The sequence below is a fragment of the Littorina saxatilis genome, linkage group LG2 (genome assembly GCF_037325665.1).
Source record: "Littorina saxatilis isolate snail1 linkage group LG2, US_GU_Lsax_2.0, whole genome shotgun sequence".
NCBI classification, from domain to species: domain Eukaryota; kingdom Metazoa; phylum Mollusca; class Gastropoda; order Littorinimorpha; family Littorinidae; genus Littorina; species Littorina saxatilis.
This window is the reverse complement of record NC_090246.1, coordinates 94691727-94713548: the sequence shown is the minus strand read 5'-3', so window position 1 is coordinate 94713548 and position 21822 is coordinate 94691727. Positions and strand designations below refer to the sequence as shown.

The following is a 21822-nucleotide window of genomic DNA, read 5'->3' as shown; positions in this document are numbered from 1 at the left end:
GAAGAATTCACCAGTATCGCAGACGCTCAGATATGCACCTTGGCATACCTGGTCGCCACGCACGATAGCATACCTGGTTGCTAAGCGAACAGGGCGCAAATCTGGCAGCTCTTCGACTCATCACCTGACTTCCATTAAACTTCAAAGACAGGTAAGCCGCTCTCCGTGACCCTTCCCTCCCCCCAAGCCGTCAACTGCCGCCTAGGAGGCGACGGTTGGGCGAACTCCGTCAGCTTACATTTGTATACTCGCCCATTAGTTGTTTTTGATCCTAGGGTGTTACAGGGTTCGGTACAGACGGGTCACGGAATGCGGTGACTGATCCAAGCGGGTCTGTAGGCTACCAACTGTATACTGTGACCCCCCCCCCCTTTTTAAGACACACCAAATTTAAGACTCCCTCCTTTTAAGACCCTGTTTTTCTCAGATTTTCTGTCCATAACCTTTGTAAATTTACCCCCATTTTAAGACTCCCTCCTTTTTGAGACCCTGTTTTTCTCAGATATTCTGTCCATAACCTTTGTTAATTTACCCCCATTTTAAGACTCCCTCCTTTTAAGACTTGATTTTCTCATATTTTTTGAAGGTCTTAAAGAGGGGGTTCCACTGTACTACGTTTGGCAGGGCTTACACAAAGGCTTGCTGCCTTATCCGCTGTGTTTCGTACTAATTGACTCGGACAGGGTTGACTTGTGAACGAATATAGGCTTTGGCGGCAAGACGTGATGATAGCGAGGGTATTATGTGGACTGATGAGAATACGAGGGGAAACATTATTAGAAACTAACTTATTCTTTGATACAGGATTTGTTGTTTTATTTTGCTGTAAACATGGTGGCGAATCATTGACATCATCATCATCATCATCATTACGACCATGGTCAAAATCATGATAATCATCATCTGATTTGACCAAGTACTTCATGTAATTATTGAAGAAATATTGCTTTCTTTCTTCTCTTTCTAGTTTTTTCACGCCTTGAATTTCTTCTTTTTTCTTTACGAGAGAGAGATTGAGAGAGAGAGAGAGAGAGAGAGAGAGAGAGAGAGAGAGAGAGAGAGAGAGAGAGAGAGAGAGAGAGAGAGAGAGAGAGAGAGAGATGGTCAAAGGGGAAGCAACTGACGAAACTGTTGCGACAAAATCGATCCCGGTACCACTAAGCCATCACGGATCCACAATCCCGCGATCAAACAGAGCTAGACGTTATTTTGTAACAGCGAAGCTTTTTTTGGTCAAATACACAGTATTTACTTTATTCTTCAGCAATGCGTAGAGAAAAGAAGAATTTGTAAACGCTGCTGATGTTATCTGAAATATAGTGTAAAATCACAATGAAAAGTAGCCAAGAAGATTCATTTGGGTGCATGTTTTCTACTTCGTGGGACATTTTTCTGCGTGGTCTAAGGGGAGGCAACCACCGATTCTGTAGTGAGCTTTGTGTGAGGCTAAGGTTGCATGGAAGGGTTGTCCTTGTGTGTGAGAGAGCATGTGTGTGTGTGTTTTAGAGAGAGAGAGAGAGAGAGAGAGAAAGAGAGAGAGATAGAGAGTTCAAACACACTCAAATGAATTACAAAAATATTACAAAAATCCACCAGCTTACATGGTCTGTCTAATCTGCTTCCCTTTTCTCCTCTTACTTTTTGTTGGCTTTTCGGAAAGGGTCTGGGAAGTTCCTTGTGGGATATACGAGTTAGAGTGCATGTGTGCAGACACATGCAGAGTTAAGTGGGTGGACTAAAAATCAAGTTAAACTGCTTAGATTTTCAGGACATTTATTCACACGCAAACATAAGATATCTATCAAAACATGCACAATACAAAAAGTACAGAAGTACCTACTTCATCACAGGTATGTTTATTCACAAGCTTTGCATACATATGGAAAGGCATCAGTGTGAATTTCCTCAAATGGTTAACAATATTAAAACATACTATAATGCAAATGTATTACTATTTGGAATGCAGTTACACGATTGTGAAATGCCCGGGAATGAACTGTCAGTGGATAATCTTCACAATAACAAAAAGCCAGCAACATTTAATAAAACAACACACCCACACACACAAAACCAACAACACACAAAACAACACAACCAATACACAACAAGAATATCTTTCAAAACAGTTATATATTGTTAGTAAACAAGAAGCATGTAATCAGAACAATTACACAAATGCAGAAGGAATATGCCCTGAGATAAGAGAATATGACAGTTTGTGTAAATAATAAATTTAATTACAAAGATTATCACATGAAACACTTTCAACGTTTAACGCAATCACGCACACACCGTCAGCAGTTTGAACTGCTGCTTTCATGTTGATTGGATATTGAAACAAACACTCACACGCACACATGCAACAGATATAAACCCTCGTGCAGAGTACTTGATACCGTATTTGACAGATTACAAGACGCACCGTTTTATAAGCCGCACCTCCGACTTTTAACAAAAAAATTGGGACAAGCCATGTATAGGCCGCGTCACTATATTAGCCGCCGTCGAAAAAAATATAATCAGATCGTGTCAATCAATCAAAACAACCAGGCAAACGAAAGTACGGTATTTGGCGAAATCGGCTCCGAGAATAAACAAGTGAAACAAAGAAGAAAAGTGAAAAAGTTTGAAGAAAAATATCACACACACAATTTGTAACCAACACACACATGTAGTCCCGCCCAGAATAAGCTTTTTTTGGATGATTTATGACTTTTGTGCACATTTCGAGCAGACGAAAACACAACATGGCGGCTCTCGCTCCTCCAACTATTGCAAGACACAAAAAAACGAAATCTCGCACGCGCGAGATCCTGATACATCCGGTGTTTCTCTGTACGCTATCTTGCCACGACGACTCGTTGACAAACGAAGATTCGCGAAAGAAAGAGAAAAGCACCGAGTCTTGAGTAGAGAGCTAATAAAGTACCGGTAATAGCTAATCGAGCGAAATGAAAATCCGCGGAGACTTCCATTAGGTGAATGCTATTCAAGTTTAGGTAACGTTTTAGCCGCATCTTTTTATAAGCCGCAATGCGATTTTTTTTTAAAAGTCGCGGCTTGTAGTCCGTCAAATACGGTAGGCTTGAAAAATGCACTGTAAAATGTAACAATTCTTCAGTTTACTAAACATTTGATGCCAACATGATAAATAACAAAAGTGTAGGTAGATTAAAACGTTTTGATATCTCTGCTTCTGTTTTAACCTTATATATTCATTGTCTATTAACAACAAAAACAACAACAACAACAAAAATAAAACAAACCTTTTCTTAAATGCAAACATTTTCATATTATGCTTCAGTCAAAAACTCACTGTTTGTCAAATATTCACAAATGAACATAGCTTTATTTCTTGGAACAAATCATGAAATGTGAGCTCATTCCAGAGAACAGAAAAATGAATATGTACAGAAGAAGAAATAAAAAAAAAAGAGTATCGCTGTTTCTTAACCAAATTCAGAAGGTGAGCGATGAAAATGTAACAAGGACTTCTTACATTTCAGATTTCTCACACATTTGGCTTTAGTTGTTGTTTTTTTTGCGTCAGTACATGTACAATAAAAAAAACTTTCAAGACCCTGGCAGTTTTTCAGATTTTCTGTTCATAACGTCTGTAAATTCACCTCCATTTTAAGACTCAGTCTCTTTTAAGACCTGGTTTTTTCAGATTTGTTAAGACTTGAGGGGTTCCCCTGTATAAACAAACGCCACTGTAAGTGTACCGTTTTATTACAGTGACGGGCGGGGATGTAGCTCAGTCGGTAGCGCGCTGGATTTGTATCCAGTTGGCCGCTGTCAGCGTGAGTTCGTCCCCACGTTCGGCGAGAGATTTATTTCTCAGAGTCAACTTTGTGTGCAGACTCTCCTCGGTGTCCGAACACCCCCGTGTGTACACGCAAGCACAAGACCAAGTGCGCACGAACAAGATCCTGTAATCCATGTCAGAGTTCGGTGGGTTATAGAAACACGAAAATACCCAGCATGCTTCCTCCGAAAACGGCGTATGGCTGCCTAAATGGCGGGGTAAAAAAACGGTCATACACGTAAAATTCCACTCGTGCAAAAAAACACGAGTGTACGTGGGAGTTTCAGCCCACGAACGCAGAAGAAGAAGAAGAAGAAGAATTACAGTGACAAGTACTTGTAGACAAATCTAACTCTTGCAGAGATTCTGTTATACATATGAGCATCTGCACCCTTTGTCAATGGAATGTTATTCAGTGATGGATGACGCAAGGCACTGAGCAAAAAGTAGTTGTCATGTGGTCCTGTGTCGTGAGTAGTCATCATCACTCTGAAACACATAAAGAACAAGACTGAAACACATAAAGAACAAGACTGAAACACATAAAGAACAAGACTAAAACACATAAAGAACAAGACTGAAACACATAAAGAACAAGACTGAAACACATAAAGAACACATAAAGAACAAGACTGAAACACATAAAGAACAAGACTGAAACACATAAAGAACAAGACTGAAACACATAAAGAACAAGACTGAAACACATAAAGAACAAGACTGAAACACATAAAGAACAAGACTGAAACACATAAAGAACAAGACTGAAACACATAAAGAACAAGACTGAAACACATAAAGAACAAGACTGAAACACATAAAGAACAAGACTGAAACACATAAAGAACAAGACTGAAGCACATAAAGAACAAGACTGAAACACATAAAGAACAAGACTGAAACACATAAAGAACAAGACTGAAACACATAAAGAACAAGACTGAAACACATAAAGAACAAGACTGAAAGCTTGGTATAACCGGTAAACAACAAAGCATCAATATCAAACAAGACAGTACACCGGTAGCTCGCACACGCACACACACACACACACACACACAAACCCGACACTAACACTCACACAAACACTCACACAACCACACACACACACACACACACACACACTCACACAACCCCACACAAACACTCACACAACCCCACACAAACACACACACAACCCCACACAAACACTCACAACCCCACACAAACACACACACACATACACACAAACACTCACACAACCCCACACAAACACTCACACAACCCCACACAAACACACACAGACACAGACACACACACACACACACACACACACACACACACACACACACACACACACACACACACACACACACACCCGACACAAACACTCACACAACCCCACACAAACACTCACACAACCCCACACAAACACACACACACACAAACCCGACACAAACACTCACACAACCCCACACAAACACTCACACAACCCCACACAAACACTCACACAACCACACACAAAAACACACACACACACACACGCACACACAAACCCGACACAAACACTCACACAACCCCACACAAACACTCACACAACCACACACACACACACACACACACACACACACACCCGACACAAACACTCACACAACCCCACACAAACACTCACACAACCCCCCCCACACACACACACACACACACAGCCCCCCTCTCCTATTCTTCACAGCAACCCTTTACTGTAACCACTGCCTCCATCTTATTTCAACTTACAGCGGTATGTAGCATTGTCATAAGCAAAGGAGGACACATCTCTGTCCTTTGCATGGTAGTAGGCAGGGTCATAGCTCTTGTTGAAGGAATCATCAGGCGTAAAGTTGCGATAGTTCTGGGTGTTCATTCGAGGGATGATGGCGGAGGGTGGACGAGACTGGGTGTTGCTGGTTGACAAGCTATCTTTGTCTGATGCTCGTTTTCGCCCTCTCCTCCTGTGGAAAAAAAGCCTCAGAATATATGCATGAACCCAAGGGCAGACTTGGACTTTTTTCTCATCTGAAATGCAAATGAAGCTACCCAAAACAGTCATACTGTTTAAGTTCCAAAATAAGAATCAAACGACAAGAATTGTTAATTTATGGAACATTTAATTATGAAAAAACACTTGAAACATTCATTAGAACTTCGACCGTCTTTGAAGTGGACAGACAGAAAAATAATAATGTGAGAATGAACAGACAACGAGGACTTTGGTCCCCTTGTAAGACCTCCTAAAATCTGAGAAAATCAGGTCTTAAAAAGGAGGGAGTCTTAAAATGGGGGTAATTTTACAGAGGTTATGTACAGAAAGTCTGAGAAAACAAGGTCTTAAAAAGGAGGGAGTCTTAAAATGGAGGTAATTTTACAGAGGTTATGAACAGAAAGTCTGAGAAAACAAGGTCTTAAAAAGGAGGGAGTCTTAAAATGGAGGTAATTTTACAGAGGTTATGAACAGAAAGTCTGAGAAAACAAGGTCTTAAAAAGGAGGGAGTCTTAAAATGGGGGTAATTTTACAGAGGTTATGAACAGAAAGTCTGAGAAAACAAGGTCTTAAAAAGGAGGGAGTCTTAAAATGGAGGTAATTTTACAGAGGTTATGAACAGAAAGTCTTAGAAAACAAGGTCTTAAAAAGGAGGGAGTCTTAAATGGGGGTAATGAACAGAAAGTCTGAGAAAACAAGGTCTTAACAAGAAGGGCAAAGCCCATACGACTCACATGCTTTACACATTTTTCCTACCAAAATACATGTGACCTTGACCCAAGGTCAAGGTCATCCAAGGTCATGCAACACAAAGCTGTTAATTCAAGACATAGGAAGTACAATGGTGCTTATTGGCTCTTTCTACCATGAGATATGGTCACTTTTAGTGGTTCAGTACCTTATTTTGGTCACATTTCATAAGGGTCAAAGTGACCTTGACCTTGATCATATGTGACCAAATGTGTCTCATGATGAAAGCATAACATGTGCCCCACATAATTTTTAAGTTTGAAACAGTTATCTTCCATAGTTCAGGGTCAAGGCCACTTCAAAATATGTATACAATCCAACTTTGAAGAGCTCCTGTGACCTTGACCTTGAAGCAAGGTAAACCAAACTGGTATCAAAAGATGGGGCTTACTTTGCCCTATATATCATATATAGGTGAGGTATTGAATCTCAAAAACTTCAGAGAAAATGTGAAAAATGTGAAAAATAGCTGTTTTTTAGGCAACATTTATGGCCCCTGCGACCTTGACCTTGAAGCAAGGTCAAGATGCCATGTATGTTTTTTGGGGCCTTGTCATCATACACCATCTTGCCAAATTTGGTACTGATAGACTGAATAGTGTCCAAGAAATATCCAACGTTAAAGTTTTCCGGACGGACGGACGTCCGGACGGACGGACGACTCGGGTGAGTACATAGACTCACTTTTGCTTCGCATGTGAGTCAAAAAGGAGGGAGTCTTAAAATCGAAAATTTTATTGTAAATTTTCATTTAATAAATATACCTACCCGAATCACATGTAGCAGTTGACTCAGTCTAAAGTGCTAGGTCTGAAAAGGCTACCCGTCTAAGGGGAGCAACCCCAACTAAAAAAGTGTAAACGTAGCTATGGTAATGACGACGCACCCAGGGAGTTACCTCCCCTCCTGCGTACTACGTCACTACTGCTACTGACCACGTGACCCCTATCATTCGACTCGAAGAATAAAATCTCCAAATCATAAGCGGGGTAGGTGGGAGGGACTACGATATGTGATTCGGGTAGGTATATTTATTAAATGAAAATTTACAATAAAATTTTCGATTAAATTACATATTCCTACTCCGAATCACATGTAGCAGATTGAAACAACAAGGCGGTGGGAAAGAAAAAGTTCAAACTCACTCTCAAATCCTTGTCAAGAGCTGACCTCCTGCCACCATGGCAGGCAAAGCTCTAGATCCATCCTGGCGAAGAGCCGAGATGTCACGCAGGTAAAAATTCATGAAGACATCCTCGGAACGCCAGTATGCGGTGTGGAGCACCTCCTCCAGTCTTCTTGATCGTAACACGGCCAAGGAGGAGGCCCAAGCTCGCGTCTCGTGAGCCCGAGCTGATTCCAGAGGAAGGACAGGCTGTGTCCCCCCTTCATTGCGGCGGCTCCACTCGTAAGCATGCTTAATGAGCGCCGACACCCACCGGGCCAGAGTCGTCTTAGTAATATCCTTATGTCTCTCCGTATTGAGAGATATAAACAAAAGCTTTTGAGCTGCGGATCTAAGAGACTGAGCACGGGCAAGGTAGATGCGAAGGGCTCTAACAGGGCAATTTACTAAGTCTGGATCATTCGGAGCCAGAATAGTGGACAAAGGCCTGACATGAACCAAAGGAGAAGCTCGCTCGGGAGCCTGGTTTTTCGCAAGAAACTCAGGTCGAAACCGCAAAGTAACGGACCCATCTGATTCAAAGGAAATGTCGTCCGAATTACCGGAAAGAGCGTGGATCTCACTGCCCCTTCGTGCCGATGCTAGCAGCAAGAGGAAAAGGGACTTGCGTGTAAGATTCGCAAAACTGGCATCTCTGAGAGGTTCAAAATCCGCTGAACGCAGAAACTCCATGACCAATAAGAGATCCCACTTAGGAACGGGCGTACGAGACTTGACGTCGGCAAGGGAAGCGCCCTTGATGACTCCAGCGATCACGCCACTAACATCTATAGAGCGACCTATCTGGCGTAGGGTCGCCGAGATGGCCGATCTTCTTACTTTCAACGAGGCAGCAGAAGCTCCCTGAGAGGACATGAAAGCAAGATGGTTCGCCACATGCATCGTGCGGGGCGCCGTAGCATCCAGCCGATGCTCGTGACACCAGGTAACCCAGGCCCTCCAATGTGACTCATAAACGGACGAGGTAGATGCTCTGTGCGAGCGTCCTACCAGGTCCATGGTCAGATCTGATGCCCCTTTGCGCCTCAGAGAAGACCGCACAACCTCCACGCGTGAAGATTCAGCATCTGAGGCTCTGCGTGGAGGCTGCCGGTGTGAGGCTGTACCAGTTCTCCTCGCGTGAGAGCGAGAGGAATGGGAGGGCCCTGGGCGAGTCTCAGCAGGTCCGGGAACCACGGCTGAGACGGCCAAAGAGGAGCGATCAGCAGGAGGGACGGGCCCTCCTGCTCCGCCTTCCTGAGAACTCGTGTGAGTAACTGGAATGGCGGGAACGCGTAAGCCTCCAGGCCTGACCAGGAAATGTCCATCGCGTTCGTCTCCCACGCCTCGGGATCCGGGAATGGTGAGACGAACACTGGTAGTCTCTTCGAGAACCTGGTGGCAAAAAGGTCCACCTGAGGTTTCTGCACAAGAGACCAGAGACGATCCAGCGCTCCGTGAGTGATGGTCCACTCTGTTTGAAGCACTCTGTCGGAGCGGCTGAGCGCGTCCGCCAGAGTGTTCAAGCTTCCGGGAAGGTACCTGGCCGAAAGCCTGATTTGATGCTCTGAACACCAAATCAGGATCTCGCAGGCCCTGACCGAAAGAGACGGAGACCGCGACCCTCCCTGCTTGTTGATGTAAGCTGCCACTGTCGTGTTGTCTGTAAACAGACGAACATGCTTGGCCTGAAGGGAGGGCCGGAACTTGTCCAGAGCTAGAGCCACGGCTTCTAGCTCCAGCAAGTTGATGTGCTGCATCCTCTGATCTGCCGACCACAGACCTGACGCAGTCAGCTGGTCTGTGTGAGCCCCCCACCCCATCAAGGACGCGTCCGTGAACAGGTCCAAATCTGGGGCAGGAAGGGCTATCGGCACGCCCCTGCACACCCACTCCGTGTCCAGCCACGGAAGGGTAGCGGATTGGAACCATCCCTGGAGAGGGATGAGGGCATTCCAATCCACCGTGGGAGAGTCCACGAACGGCTTCAGCGCCAGCTGAAATGGACGTTTGTGGACCCTCCCCAAGGGGACCAGGAGAGACATGGACTCCATCTGCCCTAAGATGGAGGCCAAAGTCCGCAGGGAGGCCCTCGGGAGAGGCAAAGTGGAGCGTATGCACGCCTGGAGCTTGTCCACCCTCTTCTGAGAGGGCTGAACAGTCCAAGCCACCGTGTCGAAAGACATTCCCAAGTAGGTGAACGTCTGACACGGTGTCAGCTCCGACTTTGATCGGTTGATCGAGAAGCCAAACAAGTTGGCCTCCCGAAGAACCGATTGGGTATCCTGCTCGCACCCCGCCTGACTCTGACTCAGGATGAGCCAATCGTCCAGGTAGGCACGTAGCCGGACACCCCGCGACCTCACCAGCGCGCAGACCTGTCTCACGACCATGGTGAAGACCCAAGGGGCGAGAGACAGGCCAAAAGGAAGGGCGCGAAACTGGTACACCTGACTTGCCCACCGGAAACGAAGCCATTTCCGGTCGGCTGGATGCATAAGAATATGGAAGTATGCATCCGTCAGGTCGATGGAAGTCGCCCAATCTCCCGGGCGGAGAGAGTCCCTGACCGACGCTGGCGTCTCCATCTTGAACCTTATCTCCCTCAAAAAGGTATTGAGGAACGACAGGTCCAAGACAGGACGCCATGCCCCAGAGGCTTTGGGGACGGCGAAAAGCCGTCCGTAAAACCCAGGGGAACTGTGGTCGAGGACTTTCTCCACTGCGCCCTTCTGCACCAGGGAGTCTATTTCCGACCGAAGGACGGAAATGGCTTCCTGCGAGGAGGGAGGCCTGAACGCCGGCGGACGCCTGACCAGAGGTGCCTTGCCATCTTTCCAGAGAAGACGGAAGCCCGACCTCACGACCCCCACGATCCATTGACTCTGTACAGACACGAGCCAGTGGGAAAGTGCCCGGGAAGGGCCCCCCGCCATCACCAGAGTGGAGGGCGGGGTGGGGGGGAGATCGGGAGCACTTCATTGGGGGTGAGGCTTGCTTCCAGAGCCGCCTCTCCCCCTGCCGGAAGACGGTCGTCTTCTCGAGCCCCGAGAAGAGGAACGTCCCCGACCCTTGTCTGCCGGTTTGGGAGGGCCAGCAACCTTAGCCTGCTTCGGCTGAGAAGGCTGAGGCTGCTTGGACTGCTTGAGGCTGTGCAGGGAAAAGTCAGAGAACTGCTGGTCCCTGTTAGCCTGAATTTCCTGTCTTCGGGCATCAAAAACGAGATGCCCAAAGAGGGAACCCTCCAAGACCGGTGAGGCACGCAAAGTGTCCTTGGTCGCCTGATCCGAAAACTGAGAGTGTGACAGGAAGAGATCCCGACGACACATAACAGAGTGCGCATAGTGCACAGCGGAAAGTCTCATCTGTTCTTCATTGACCCTCGCAAGAGCGGCCAACAAAGTGGAGACGTCATCCGCATCCTGATCCTCGCTGAGAGAGAACGGATTCAGCGAATCAGTGAGGGCACGAGAGAGGGCCCGAATGAGCGTCTCAGCAATGGAGGCAAGCTCCAGCTGCTGACGCCCTGCCTCTTCAGAAGCAATCAGCGTGTTCTCAGAAAAGAGCACGCCGTCATCCTTCTTGATAGGCTTGGCCAACAAGGCAAGCATCTCCGGAGGAACTGTCAAAGATGAACGCGGGAGAGCGAAAGCATCCAACAAGTTCCTAGGAGACTTCTGCAAAACCAACCGCTTGTGAGACGACAGAGCGAATGCAGAAGCCTGAGAAGGCGAAGCCATCCACTGCTGAGCCAGCTCCGGAACTGAGCCGTGAGGCACGAGCAGCGGAACCGGAAGTGAAGGAATTCCGCTTCCGGAAGGAGATGGCTTGGCCAAAACTTGAGAAAGCTGAAAGGCTATGGATGGGGACTCCAAAAACCGGAAGTATGAGTCATCCTCCTTCCCAGAGCGAAAATCAGCCATCGCGGACGGTGCCGTCGAAGCGGCAGCCGAAGAGACCGAAGCCCCTTCCGCGAAATATCTCGAAGTGACCTCAGCAGCGGCCTCAAGAGCCACTTTGAGTCTCTCCGGATAACCAACACGTGCAGCTTCGCTGGCGACGGATTGAATATCCGAAACATCCGGCGAAGGACCGAAGTCCACGTTGCTGGTAGAAGGGCGGTGAACACCGTAACCGGAAACCGGAAACCCGTCCACTCCAATGCCATCCGAACTCATGCCCTGAATAGGGAAAGAGTAAGAGGACGGCATGCCCACAGCCGCCGGAACCGGAACCGCAGTCGAAGCAACAACCGAAGACGGAAGCGCTGACTGCCCCGGCCAGGGCTGAGACACCTGCCCAAAGGGCTGGTGATGCCCCCCCGCGACTGCCACCCGAGAGGAAGCGGAAGCGGAAGAAGCAGCAGATCCGGTCTGAGCCGGAAAAGTATCAGGCGCGACCGCGAAAGGCGGAAGCGCAGACACTGTGGACGGCGGCCGGAAGGCCGATTGCCCAGAGGGCCACGTCCGGTCAACCCCGGAAACGACCCCAGCGGGTGCGTACATCGGGGGACCTATGCTTCCGGCGAGTGCCGGAAGCGCAGCAGACGGAACAGGCTGGTCGACTCCGGAAACGACCCCAGCGGGTGCGTACGTCGGAGGACCTACACTTCCGGCGAGTGCCGGAAGCGCCGAAGCCTGAACCAAATGCCGCCATTGCTCATCAACACGATGGTCTTCCGTGAAGCCAAAGTGAGAACGAACAGGGGTTTGCGGGTCGTGAACCCGCCGAAAAGGGCTGCTTCCCAGCAGGGAGCGTCCAGCGGCCTCACGAGGACCTACGGACAAGCCCAACTTACTTGCGTCGCCAACCACAGCGGTAGAAGGCACAGAAGCAACCGCCTCGGTCAAGGACAGCGTCACAGCCGGAAGCGGAAAGGAAGCCATCGACGGGACAACGGAAGTCGAAGGCTGAGAACGCACCATCTCCTCTCTCACCAACGTGCGAAGCTCGGGAACCAGCGAAGAAAGCAACGATGAAACCAGCGACGTCGAATCTGCAAGAGGCAGAGAAGACGAGCGAGAAACAACGGTACGCGTAGGTTGATTAGACTGCCCCCCAACCGGCTGGTCATTTGGGGCAGAAATAGGAACCGTCATAACAGCATTGTTAGCCGCGTCAGAAACAACAACCAAAATAGGCTTAGGGACAGAAGTGGAAGACTTGGGTTTAATTTTCCCCTTCGCATCAGCCTTGCCGCGCTCGCGCTTTTTGTCTCCGTCAGACATGCTGACAACAAAATGGAGACACAAAATTCCAAAATGGCTACCACAAAATACGTGACCAACACGTGGCCGAAAATTTCAAGTAGCAACTGAAAATATACGTTCGATACAAGTAAAGGAACGAGCTCACCAACTACCAGTGCAGCGGGTGAAGAGACGGGTGTGGGTGCCGGTGGGTGTCTAAGCAAACACCAAACAGCGAACTTCCACTAGAGCCAAAAAATTCACGACCTGCTCCCTAGAAAGCTGAAGTGTCGAAATGATAGGGGTCACGTGGTCAGTAGCAGTAGTGACGTAGTACGCAGGAGGGGAGGTAACTCCCTGGGTGCGTCGTCATTACCATAGCTACGTTTACACTTTTTTAGTTGGGGTTGCTCCCCTTAGACGGGTAGCCTTTTCAGACCTAGCACTTTAGACTGAGTCAACTGCTACATGTGATTCGGAGTAGGAATATGTAATTTAATGGAGGTAATTTTACAGAGGTTATGAACAGAAAGTCTGAGAAAACAAGGTCTTAAAAAGGAGGGAGTCTTAAAATAGGGGAAAATTTATAGACTCTATGAAGAGAAAATCTTTGGCAACAAAGAGTGTGTGTGGGGGGGGGGGGGGGGGGGGGTGTGTTTAAAAGGGGAGTTCACCTGTACAAGTTTTAAGTTTGTGGTGGCAAAAACGTAAATATCTTTACTGTCATACCTAAAAGTCTCAACCGCTATCATTACAAAAACTACAGCAATAAAGACAGCGACTTACCTGACAATGATACCAATGAGAATGAGAAGCAGCAGCATGACGAAGACCACAACGCCAATAACCACACCCACAATCACTTCTGTGTTGACTGTTGCCTTGGAAGGATCTGTTGGTACATATAAACAGCATAAGTTACACTCTTTTCTGAATATATCATGAAAACAGCGGCTATCTGTTTCAGAAGAGGTCAGTTTTAGCAGGTAAAAACACACACACAAAAACACATGCGTACACATGCATGCACACGTACACAAATGTACACACATGCGTGAACACACACACACATACTCTCACACATGCGTTCGCACATACACACAAGCACACACTTACACATGCAGGTAGAGAACTGATCACATTAAGTGGACAGACAAATACAGACCCCCCTTCCCCCCCTCCCCCCCTCCCCCTCCTCCCCCCTCCCCCCCTTCCCCCCCTCCTCCTCCCCCCCCCCCCCCAGACGATTTCCATGACATTCTCTATTATTTGTCATCACCTTTTCTGAAAAACGAACAAGCAAGAAAAAACAAACAAAAAGAACAACACTATTCTTCATCAAAAAAACACACACACACACAAAACCTTAACTAAGCCAAATAAAAGCAAACCAAACTAATAAAGCAAACTACACACACACACAAAACCCACACAATAAAGAATGTTAGGACTGACCAGCTCTGGTCTCGCAACGGTTCCCAGAGTAGTAGCTGGCACACAAGCAGGGACTATCTCTTTCCTTCACACAAGTGGCGCCATTCTTACAGTAATCCGCGGTACTCAGGTCACATACATCTGGTGACAGAAAGCATGAATGTTTTGTTTGTTTGTTTGCTTAACGCCCAGCCGACCACGAAGGGCCATATCAGGGCGGTGCTGCTTTGACATTTAACGTGCGCCACACACAAGACAGAAGTCGCAGCACAGGCGTCATGTCTCACCCAGTCACATTATTCTGACACCGGACCAACCAGTCCTAGCACTAACCCCATAATGACAGACGCCAGGCGGAGCAGCCACTAGATTGCCAATTTTAAAGTCTTAGGTAGAAAGCATGAATACTCAGGATTTACAAAAACAACAACAAAAACAAAGAAGTTTTGACTCATGAAACAGTCCAAAACAAAGGAATGTTCCTCATTTCTCCCCTCACTGGAGTACAGATGATACGCTTTACTTGCTTTGTCACACATTCAATGAACGTCTACGTCAAATTACAACCTACAATTATCCCATTTGAAGTAAGGATTCGTTTTTTTATAAAATCATCAGGGATGATATTTGTAAATGGATCTGCGCTAAATACGCTTTTTCTGTCACTTTTAACACCCACAATTGATGTCCAACTAATAATGAAATAACTATAACATGTACTCACCAGATAGATACAAACACATTGTTTAACTGTCAGTGCTTGTACCTGGCGAGCACATTTTTAGTGCTATCTTGTTCTATTCCTCCCACCTGCAGTCTCTTGTTTCTTGTTCCATGTACAGATTGTAGCAATTTCTCATCTTAAGATTATTTTGTCAATGATCAATTGAATTCTTGATTTCCATGGGGAAAAAAAAAATACTCACGAGTACAAGTCTGCCCATCTCCCTGGTAGTTCACTCGACAGGTACAGACCACATCCCCTGAGTTGTCCAATGAGCAATCAGCGTTGCTGGAGCATGCGTTCTGGACTGTTACACACGCAGCTGCAAGAAATTCACACATTCCATCAGCACACCACTGTATAAGTTACATTTTTCTGACAGAGAATAAAACTAAAAGAAATGTGTTTTTATGCAAGAAAAAAAATTACAGTTTATGTTGGTGTTTTTTTAATGTATGTATGATAACAAGATAACTAACTATGTGTGTGTGCAGTGGTAATGGTGCAATCGCTGGGAGAGACGAAGAAGGATGCATTACACACACAAAAAAGAAGACAAAAGAAAAAAAAAGAAAAAATGAGGTCATATGTAAAAGGAAGATAAATAGAGAGGGAAGGACAGAGTTCTACAAACTTTCTGCAAAAACATGCACACAAATCTCAAAGAAGTGTTTAAAACTCAATCTCAGAAAGCAAACCCTACCACTATCACAAGTATCAAAAGTCTACTCTTCCACACAACATGCAAGCATACTTCACGCAATATAAACTCGCTTTTTATTTTTTATTTATTTTTTTTTTATTTAGATAAAATTAGCCGCCCATTCCAACTACTCACAGACACAATCAGAAACGGTGGTCCTTCCTGCAGCAAGAGTAGTCCTGCTATCAGGGCAGGTGATGCATGATCTCTGAGCAGACTGAGGCTGGTAAGTGCCCATCGGACACTGTAAGCACTGCGCCTGGGTAGAGTTGTAAAACAGCCCTGGACCGCATGTCGCTGTTTACCAAAATAACATACATACAATGCGATGCAATATGAAACAATACGATATGTTACGATACAATACGATACAACACAACACAAGAAATAAAATACAATATATTATAACAATACAGTATTATTTCACCTTGCGATATGATACGATATGATACAATACGATACAACACAACACAACAAAATGAATACAATATTATAATACTGTACTTTATTATTTCACCTTGAGAAAAGAATTCAAGTCAGCACCAACCAAGGTGAACAGACTACCACAGGTTTGGTGAGTTAAATTTGTCCTTCAACTATTTTCTATTGTGAAATGTTGAATATTAATGTCCAATGTATTTTTTTTTAAATGTTTGTAAAGCACCCTGAGACTTCTTTTGGGAAGTGAATAAAACCATTTTATTAATATCATTATCAGCTTCAACCACCGGAATGAAGAAGTGTTAGTCCGTTATTTTGTGTCATTTTAATCAATAACATGAATATGGGTAAAAATTGGGACACTTTGGCAGACAGACATTTCAAGTAGCACTGTACTTTCATACCAACAACATATCAACCTTTTGGAAGGTCTAAAACAATAAACGATGTTCGGAAATAACTCTGTCAAGTTTTCTTGGGGGGTGGAAGAGTTTCTTTCCCTTGTTTCCACAGAAACACCGAGTCAAGCGGGCGGGGATGTAGCTCAGTCGGTAGTTCGCTGGATTTGTATCCAGTTGGCCGCTGTCAGCGTGAGTTCGTCCCCACGTTCGGCAAGAGATTTATTTCTCAGAGTCAACTTTGTGTGCAGACTCTCCTCGGTGTCCAAACACCCCCGTGTGTACACGCAAGCACAAGACCAAGTGCGCACGAAAAAAATCCTGTAATCCATGTCAGAGTTCGGTGGGTTATAGAAACACGAAAATGCCCAGCATGCTCCCCCAAAAGCGGCGTATGGTTGCCTAAATGGCGGGGAAAAAACGGTCATACACGTAAAAGCCGTGGGAGTTTCAGCCCATGAACGAACAAACAAACTGAGTCAAGTCTACCATGTCACGTGTAGCTTGCCTCAGTGTTGCCATAGAAATTCAAGGGAAAGCAACTCTTCCAAAACTCATAAAACCCGACAGAGTTATTTCCGAAATTCGTCTATTGGCCGGTGGCATAAATCCCTTCAACTCACGAATATCACAGGCATTGACGGCCGTTGAGCCAGGGTTGAGAGTGGTAAGGGGGGTGGGGCAGGGCTGACAGGTCCAGGTCTGTGTCTTGTCTCGGTACGTCCCGATCACACAGTTACTACACACGTTGCTTGCTTCGTCCACCTGTTGGCCGGAGGGGCAGTCACCTGTATGGAGAAGACAAGGAATCGAGATTTGAAAATTGAGTGAAGAAACTTTTTACAGCTACAACTACCTGAACAAAATGAAATTACATATACATACAAGGAACAGATTGTTCTTCAAAATTACCTTAAACCTAAAAAAATTAAAAAAAAGTATTCAGAGAATAAAAGCCACGGTACTTGAGGAACTTCCAAGACTCAAAAAGTGTAGCACACACAGGACTCCAATTGATACAGTAAGTACTTAACAACAGAATTCCATATCGCTACAGTTAAACAAACACACAACCAAAGCACAGAAACAAACGCTCAACAAACTTAAACTTGACAAACTGACTTACATTCAGGCATATCTTTCTCACACCTTTGACACGGTGAACCAGCGTGACACAGCAAGGCATACAAACATACAACGAAACCCTCTGAATATTTTTTTTTTATTTCAGGTTAATTTTGAAGAACAATCTATTCCTTGTACATGTAATTTCCTTTTTTTCAAATAGTCTTAGCTCCGTCTCTCTCCTTCTCTCTCTGCCATGTTCTATTTACCTATAGAACATTCGTTCGACGCTGACGTCATTCCCTTTCTACGTCATTCATTTCTTCATACAATCATTCATTCGCTCAGCTTCCTGACGAGTGGGCGAAAACTGATTCTATCAAGATAAGTTTTGTGTGAATATTTGTTTGTCTGTTCACTTAAAAGACCGTTGGGTGAAACATCTGTGAATGTATTGTTTTGTCAATAACAAACGTTCCAACAACCTACCTTTCTTGTTTTTTGATTTTCATACAATGAAAGAAAAGAGCCTAAGAGAGCAACGTACGATAGCAGCTGTCCACAGTGGAAATGCCGTCAGTCTTGGTGGTGAAGGATGAGGGACAAGATGTACAGGACTCGGCCCACCACTGAGAGTTGTACGTCCCCAACGGACACATGTCGCACACGTTGGTCGCTGTGTTTAGGTAACGACCTGGGCTTGTGCAGTTGGCTGAAACATGGGTGAAAATAAGGAAATTCAGGCATGTGCAACGTACAGTCGAAACTGCCCTGGCGACCACCTCTCGACAACGACCACCTGCCCAGTACGATCATCCTACATGATCACCGACAAGGTTTTTTTCTGTGAAATGGAACTTTCCATAGCGATCACCTGTCTATCATGACCCCTTTTGGTCGGTCCCGAAGGTTAGGCCCCCCCAAAAAATAGGTCTGTTTACGGTAACATAGGCCAAAAAAATAGGGTTGGTAGGTCGGGATTTTTTTTCTTTTTTTCTTTCTCTCCAAAAAACCATATTTTTACGTTATTTGGCAAAAAAAACAAAAGATTTTTTTTCCCCCCCCAAATGCCAAAAAAAAGTCTATGGTTGCGCGAAAAAAATAGGGTCGGTCGGGATACCGTAAACAGACCTATTTTTTTTTTTGGCCTTATCATTTTGGGCAGGTTGGACTGTGTAAATATTGGGGGCATCAAGTCTTGCATGCCAGTGGCAGTGTTGGACCGTGTAAATATTGGGGGCATCAAGTCTTGCATGCCAGTGGCAGTGTTGGACTGTGTAAACATTGGGGGCATCAAGTCTTGTATGCCAGTGGCAGTGTTGCTGCTGTTGTTCAAATGATTCACATTTTGAAAGTTGCATGCTTTAAAGATACATCCTTACCTCCTCATGGCTATATGTCTATCCCTTTCATCCTTCCCCTATAGGGCGGGGATGTAGCTCAGTCGGTAGCGCGCTGGATTTGTATCCAGTTGGCCGCTGTCAGCGTGAGTTCGTCCCCACGTTCGGCGAGAGATTTATTTCTCAGAGTCAACTTTGTGTGCAGACTCTCCTCGGTGTCCGAACACCCTCGTGTGTACACGCAAGCACAAGACCAAGTGCGCACGAAAAAGATCCTGTAATCCATGTCAGAGTTCGGTGGGTTATAGAAACACGAAAATACCCAGCATGCTTCCTCCGAAAGCGGCGTATGGCTGCCTAAATGGCGGGGTAAAAACGGTCATACACGTAAAAGCCATGGGAGTTTCAGCCCATGAACGAACAAACAAATCCTTCCCCTATCTCTCTCCTCTGACCCAACCCCCCCAAAAAGAAAAAAAAACCCACCAACCAACCAAACTTTTTACCCTTCCATGCCACACCACTGTTCCACCAAAACAATAAATAAATAGCAAAATAAAAAGTTTGTTCGACTCATTTAATTTGTTAGCAAGCTGCTGTCAGCTGAACATTTTAGAGGTGTGTCAAAAATGCAAAATAATTAAAGTTTTGAAACACACGTCACATGTTCAGATATCTGGAAACTCGGCATTTAAGGAAATAGTGAAAGATGTTTTGCTGACCATGGAGTCACCTTACCCACTAGCTCTGCCAATAAATCAGACCTGTTTACCCCCATAAGTGTTTTGGAGTAATGCTCAGCCCCAAAAATAGTAATCCTGGCACAAAAATAGTAATCATCCAGCATTCGTCGCCAATTACAACGCACATGTATGACAACTGTGTCTTGCGAAACGCAATCATGCACATATATATCCATCATTCACAAACAAAACATCAGTCAGTTTTTGTAGTCATCATAATTTCAAAGAAGACCACATCAAACGCACATGCATCACTGATTCTTTTTCTTTTGCTCGTATTTGGCCTTTTTCAGTGTGTCAAGTGCTTCTCTACTGTACTTGCGCTTGCCGAATGAGTGAGGGCGAGACTTCACCACTAGAATAAGGCTCTCCAGCGTCTCATCAGACAGACATGATCTCTGGTCAGTGCTGTGCTTTTTCACCCCATTTTGCCATTGAAAAAAACAATGCCAAACATGTGAATTGATAAAAATAAAAAAAATTTTTTTTTTTGTTTTTAAATTTTTTTTATTTATGAAAATCGTAGTCTTGACACGGATAGCGGAATGGCGTATTTTTTGCAGAAAATCGTAATAAATTACGCCAAAATCGTAAGGGTAAACAGGTCTGATAAATCTTTCTTTATTTGGTGTTTAACGTCGTTTTCAACCACGAAGGTTATATCGCGACGAGGGAAAGGGGGGAGATGGGATAGGGGAAAGGGGGGAGATGGGATAGAGCCACTTGTTAAGTGTTTCTTGTTCACAAAAGCACTAATCAAAAAATTGCTCCAGGGGCTTGCAACGTAGTACAATATATGACCTTACTGGGAGAATGCAAGTTTCCAGTACAAAGGACTAAACATTTCTTACATACTGCTTGACTAAAATCTTTACAAACATTGACTATATTCTATACAAGAACCAATTAACAAGGGTAATAAGTGAAGAATTTTATGGGTGAGAAAAGGAAAGTAAAAGGACTTTGGGGAGGCAGAAATAGAGAAGAAACAAGAAAAAGATCCTAATTAGGTTCACGGCATCGAGAGTGATGCGACCTTCTCTCAGAAGTTAGTAGAGAAGGCTCCCCCATCCACCACCCGGGGGACGCGCCTCTACGCCAATTAGGGGGCGCTAGCTCTGCCAATAAAGAACTACCCAAAACACATATCACACACATGATGATCACTAATCACGTATAAGCTATCAAAACACAGAATCGCAGAAAGAGGAGACCATGTTTTCAAACTTCAAAGTGTAGCCCTCAAACTCAATCCCTGGATCTTACGGCCAACATGACTGATTTGGAAACTACCAGGTCATGATGCTTCAAAGGAAAAATTGCCTCCCATAAACAAGAACTCGCATTACAAAACAATTCCTCAACCATCAGATAAATACCACTGACGACCACATCCAGATGATTGACAAACTAATCAGCAACATCAAAGTAAATATCAGTCATTACACACACATGACTGACAAACTAATCCTCAACATCAAAGCAAATGCCAGCCATTACACAAGTGTTAAATGAATAAACTGCATTGAACTTGACCATTAATGCAGCAGATGCCTCAATTATTTATCAATAAGCTGAGGCCAAAGAGATGCCACCTGGCCCTATCTCCATAAAATCAATAGAAAGAACACTAACAATTGTCAGATATACGCATATAGGGGACACTCTGTTGTTCAGATAGACAGACAGACAAACACACCACACAGCCACATCACACAGCCAGACCCTCCCCCCCCCCCCCCAATCCCTCAATGAACACATACACACATGGATGCAAGCACGCACACACACACAAACACACACACAAACACACACACACACACAAACACACACACACACACACACACACACACACTTAATTTATATGACGTATTCAGCCAAATTTTGAGGGGAAAAAAAAGCAACATACAAACAAAACTGGAAAAATCGGTGTATAATTGTTTCATCAAAAAAGAAACAGTAAAGTTCTTTTCGTTGTATACAGTGTGAACAATAAACCTCAACCTTTCATGACAATAAAGTGTATCTTATTTTATTCACAGACAATGACTAACAAACATCTCCCC

General features: G+C 45.0%; 1 protein-coding gene across 1 annotated transcript in view; it reads right to left on the bottom strand.

Annotated features, from left to right (window-relative positions):
• Window positions 1-1825: 1825 nt before the first annotated feature.
• Window positions 1826-21822, bottom strand: part of LOC138960214 (uncharacterized) — a 58969-nt gene continuing 38972 nt past the window's right edge. Inside the window, exons 36-43 of the mRNA XM_070331996.1 lie at window positions 18221-18385; window positions 17232-17396; window positions 15905-16066; window positions 15269-15388; window positions 14364-14483; window positions 13695-13800; window positions 5561-5775; window positions 1826-4297 (exon numbers count right to left, since the gene is read on the bottom strand). Coding sequence (XP_070188097.1) covers window positions 4296-4297; window positions 5561-5775; window positions 13695-13800; window positions 14364-14483; window positions 15269-15388; window positions 15905-16066; window positions 17232-17396; window positions 18221-18385 — 1055 coding nt within the window. The 3' untranslated portion in view covers window positions 1826-4295. The remainder of the gene's footprint in view (window positions 4298-5560; window positions 5776-13694; window positions 13801-14363; window positions 14484-15268; window positions 15389-15904; window positions 16067-17231; window positions 17397-18220; window positions 18386-21822) is intronic.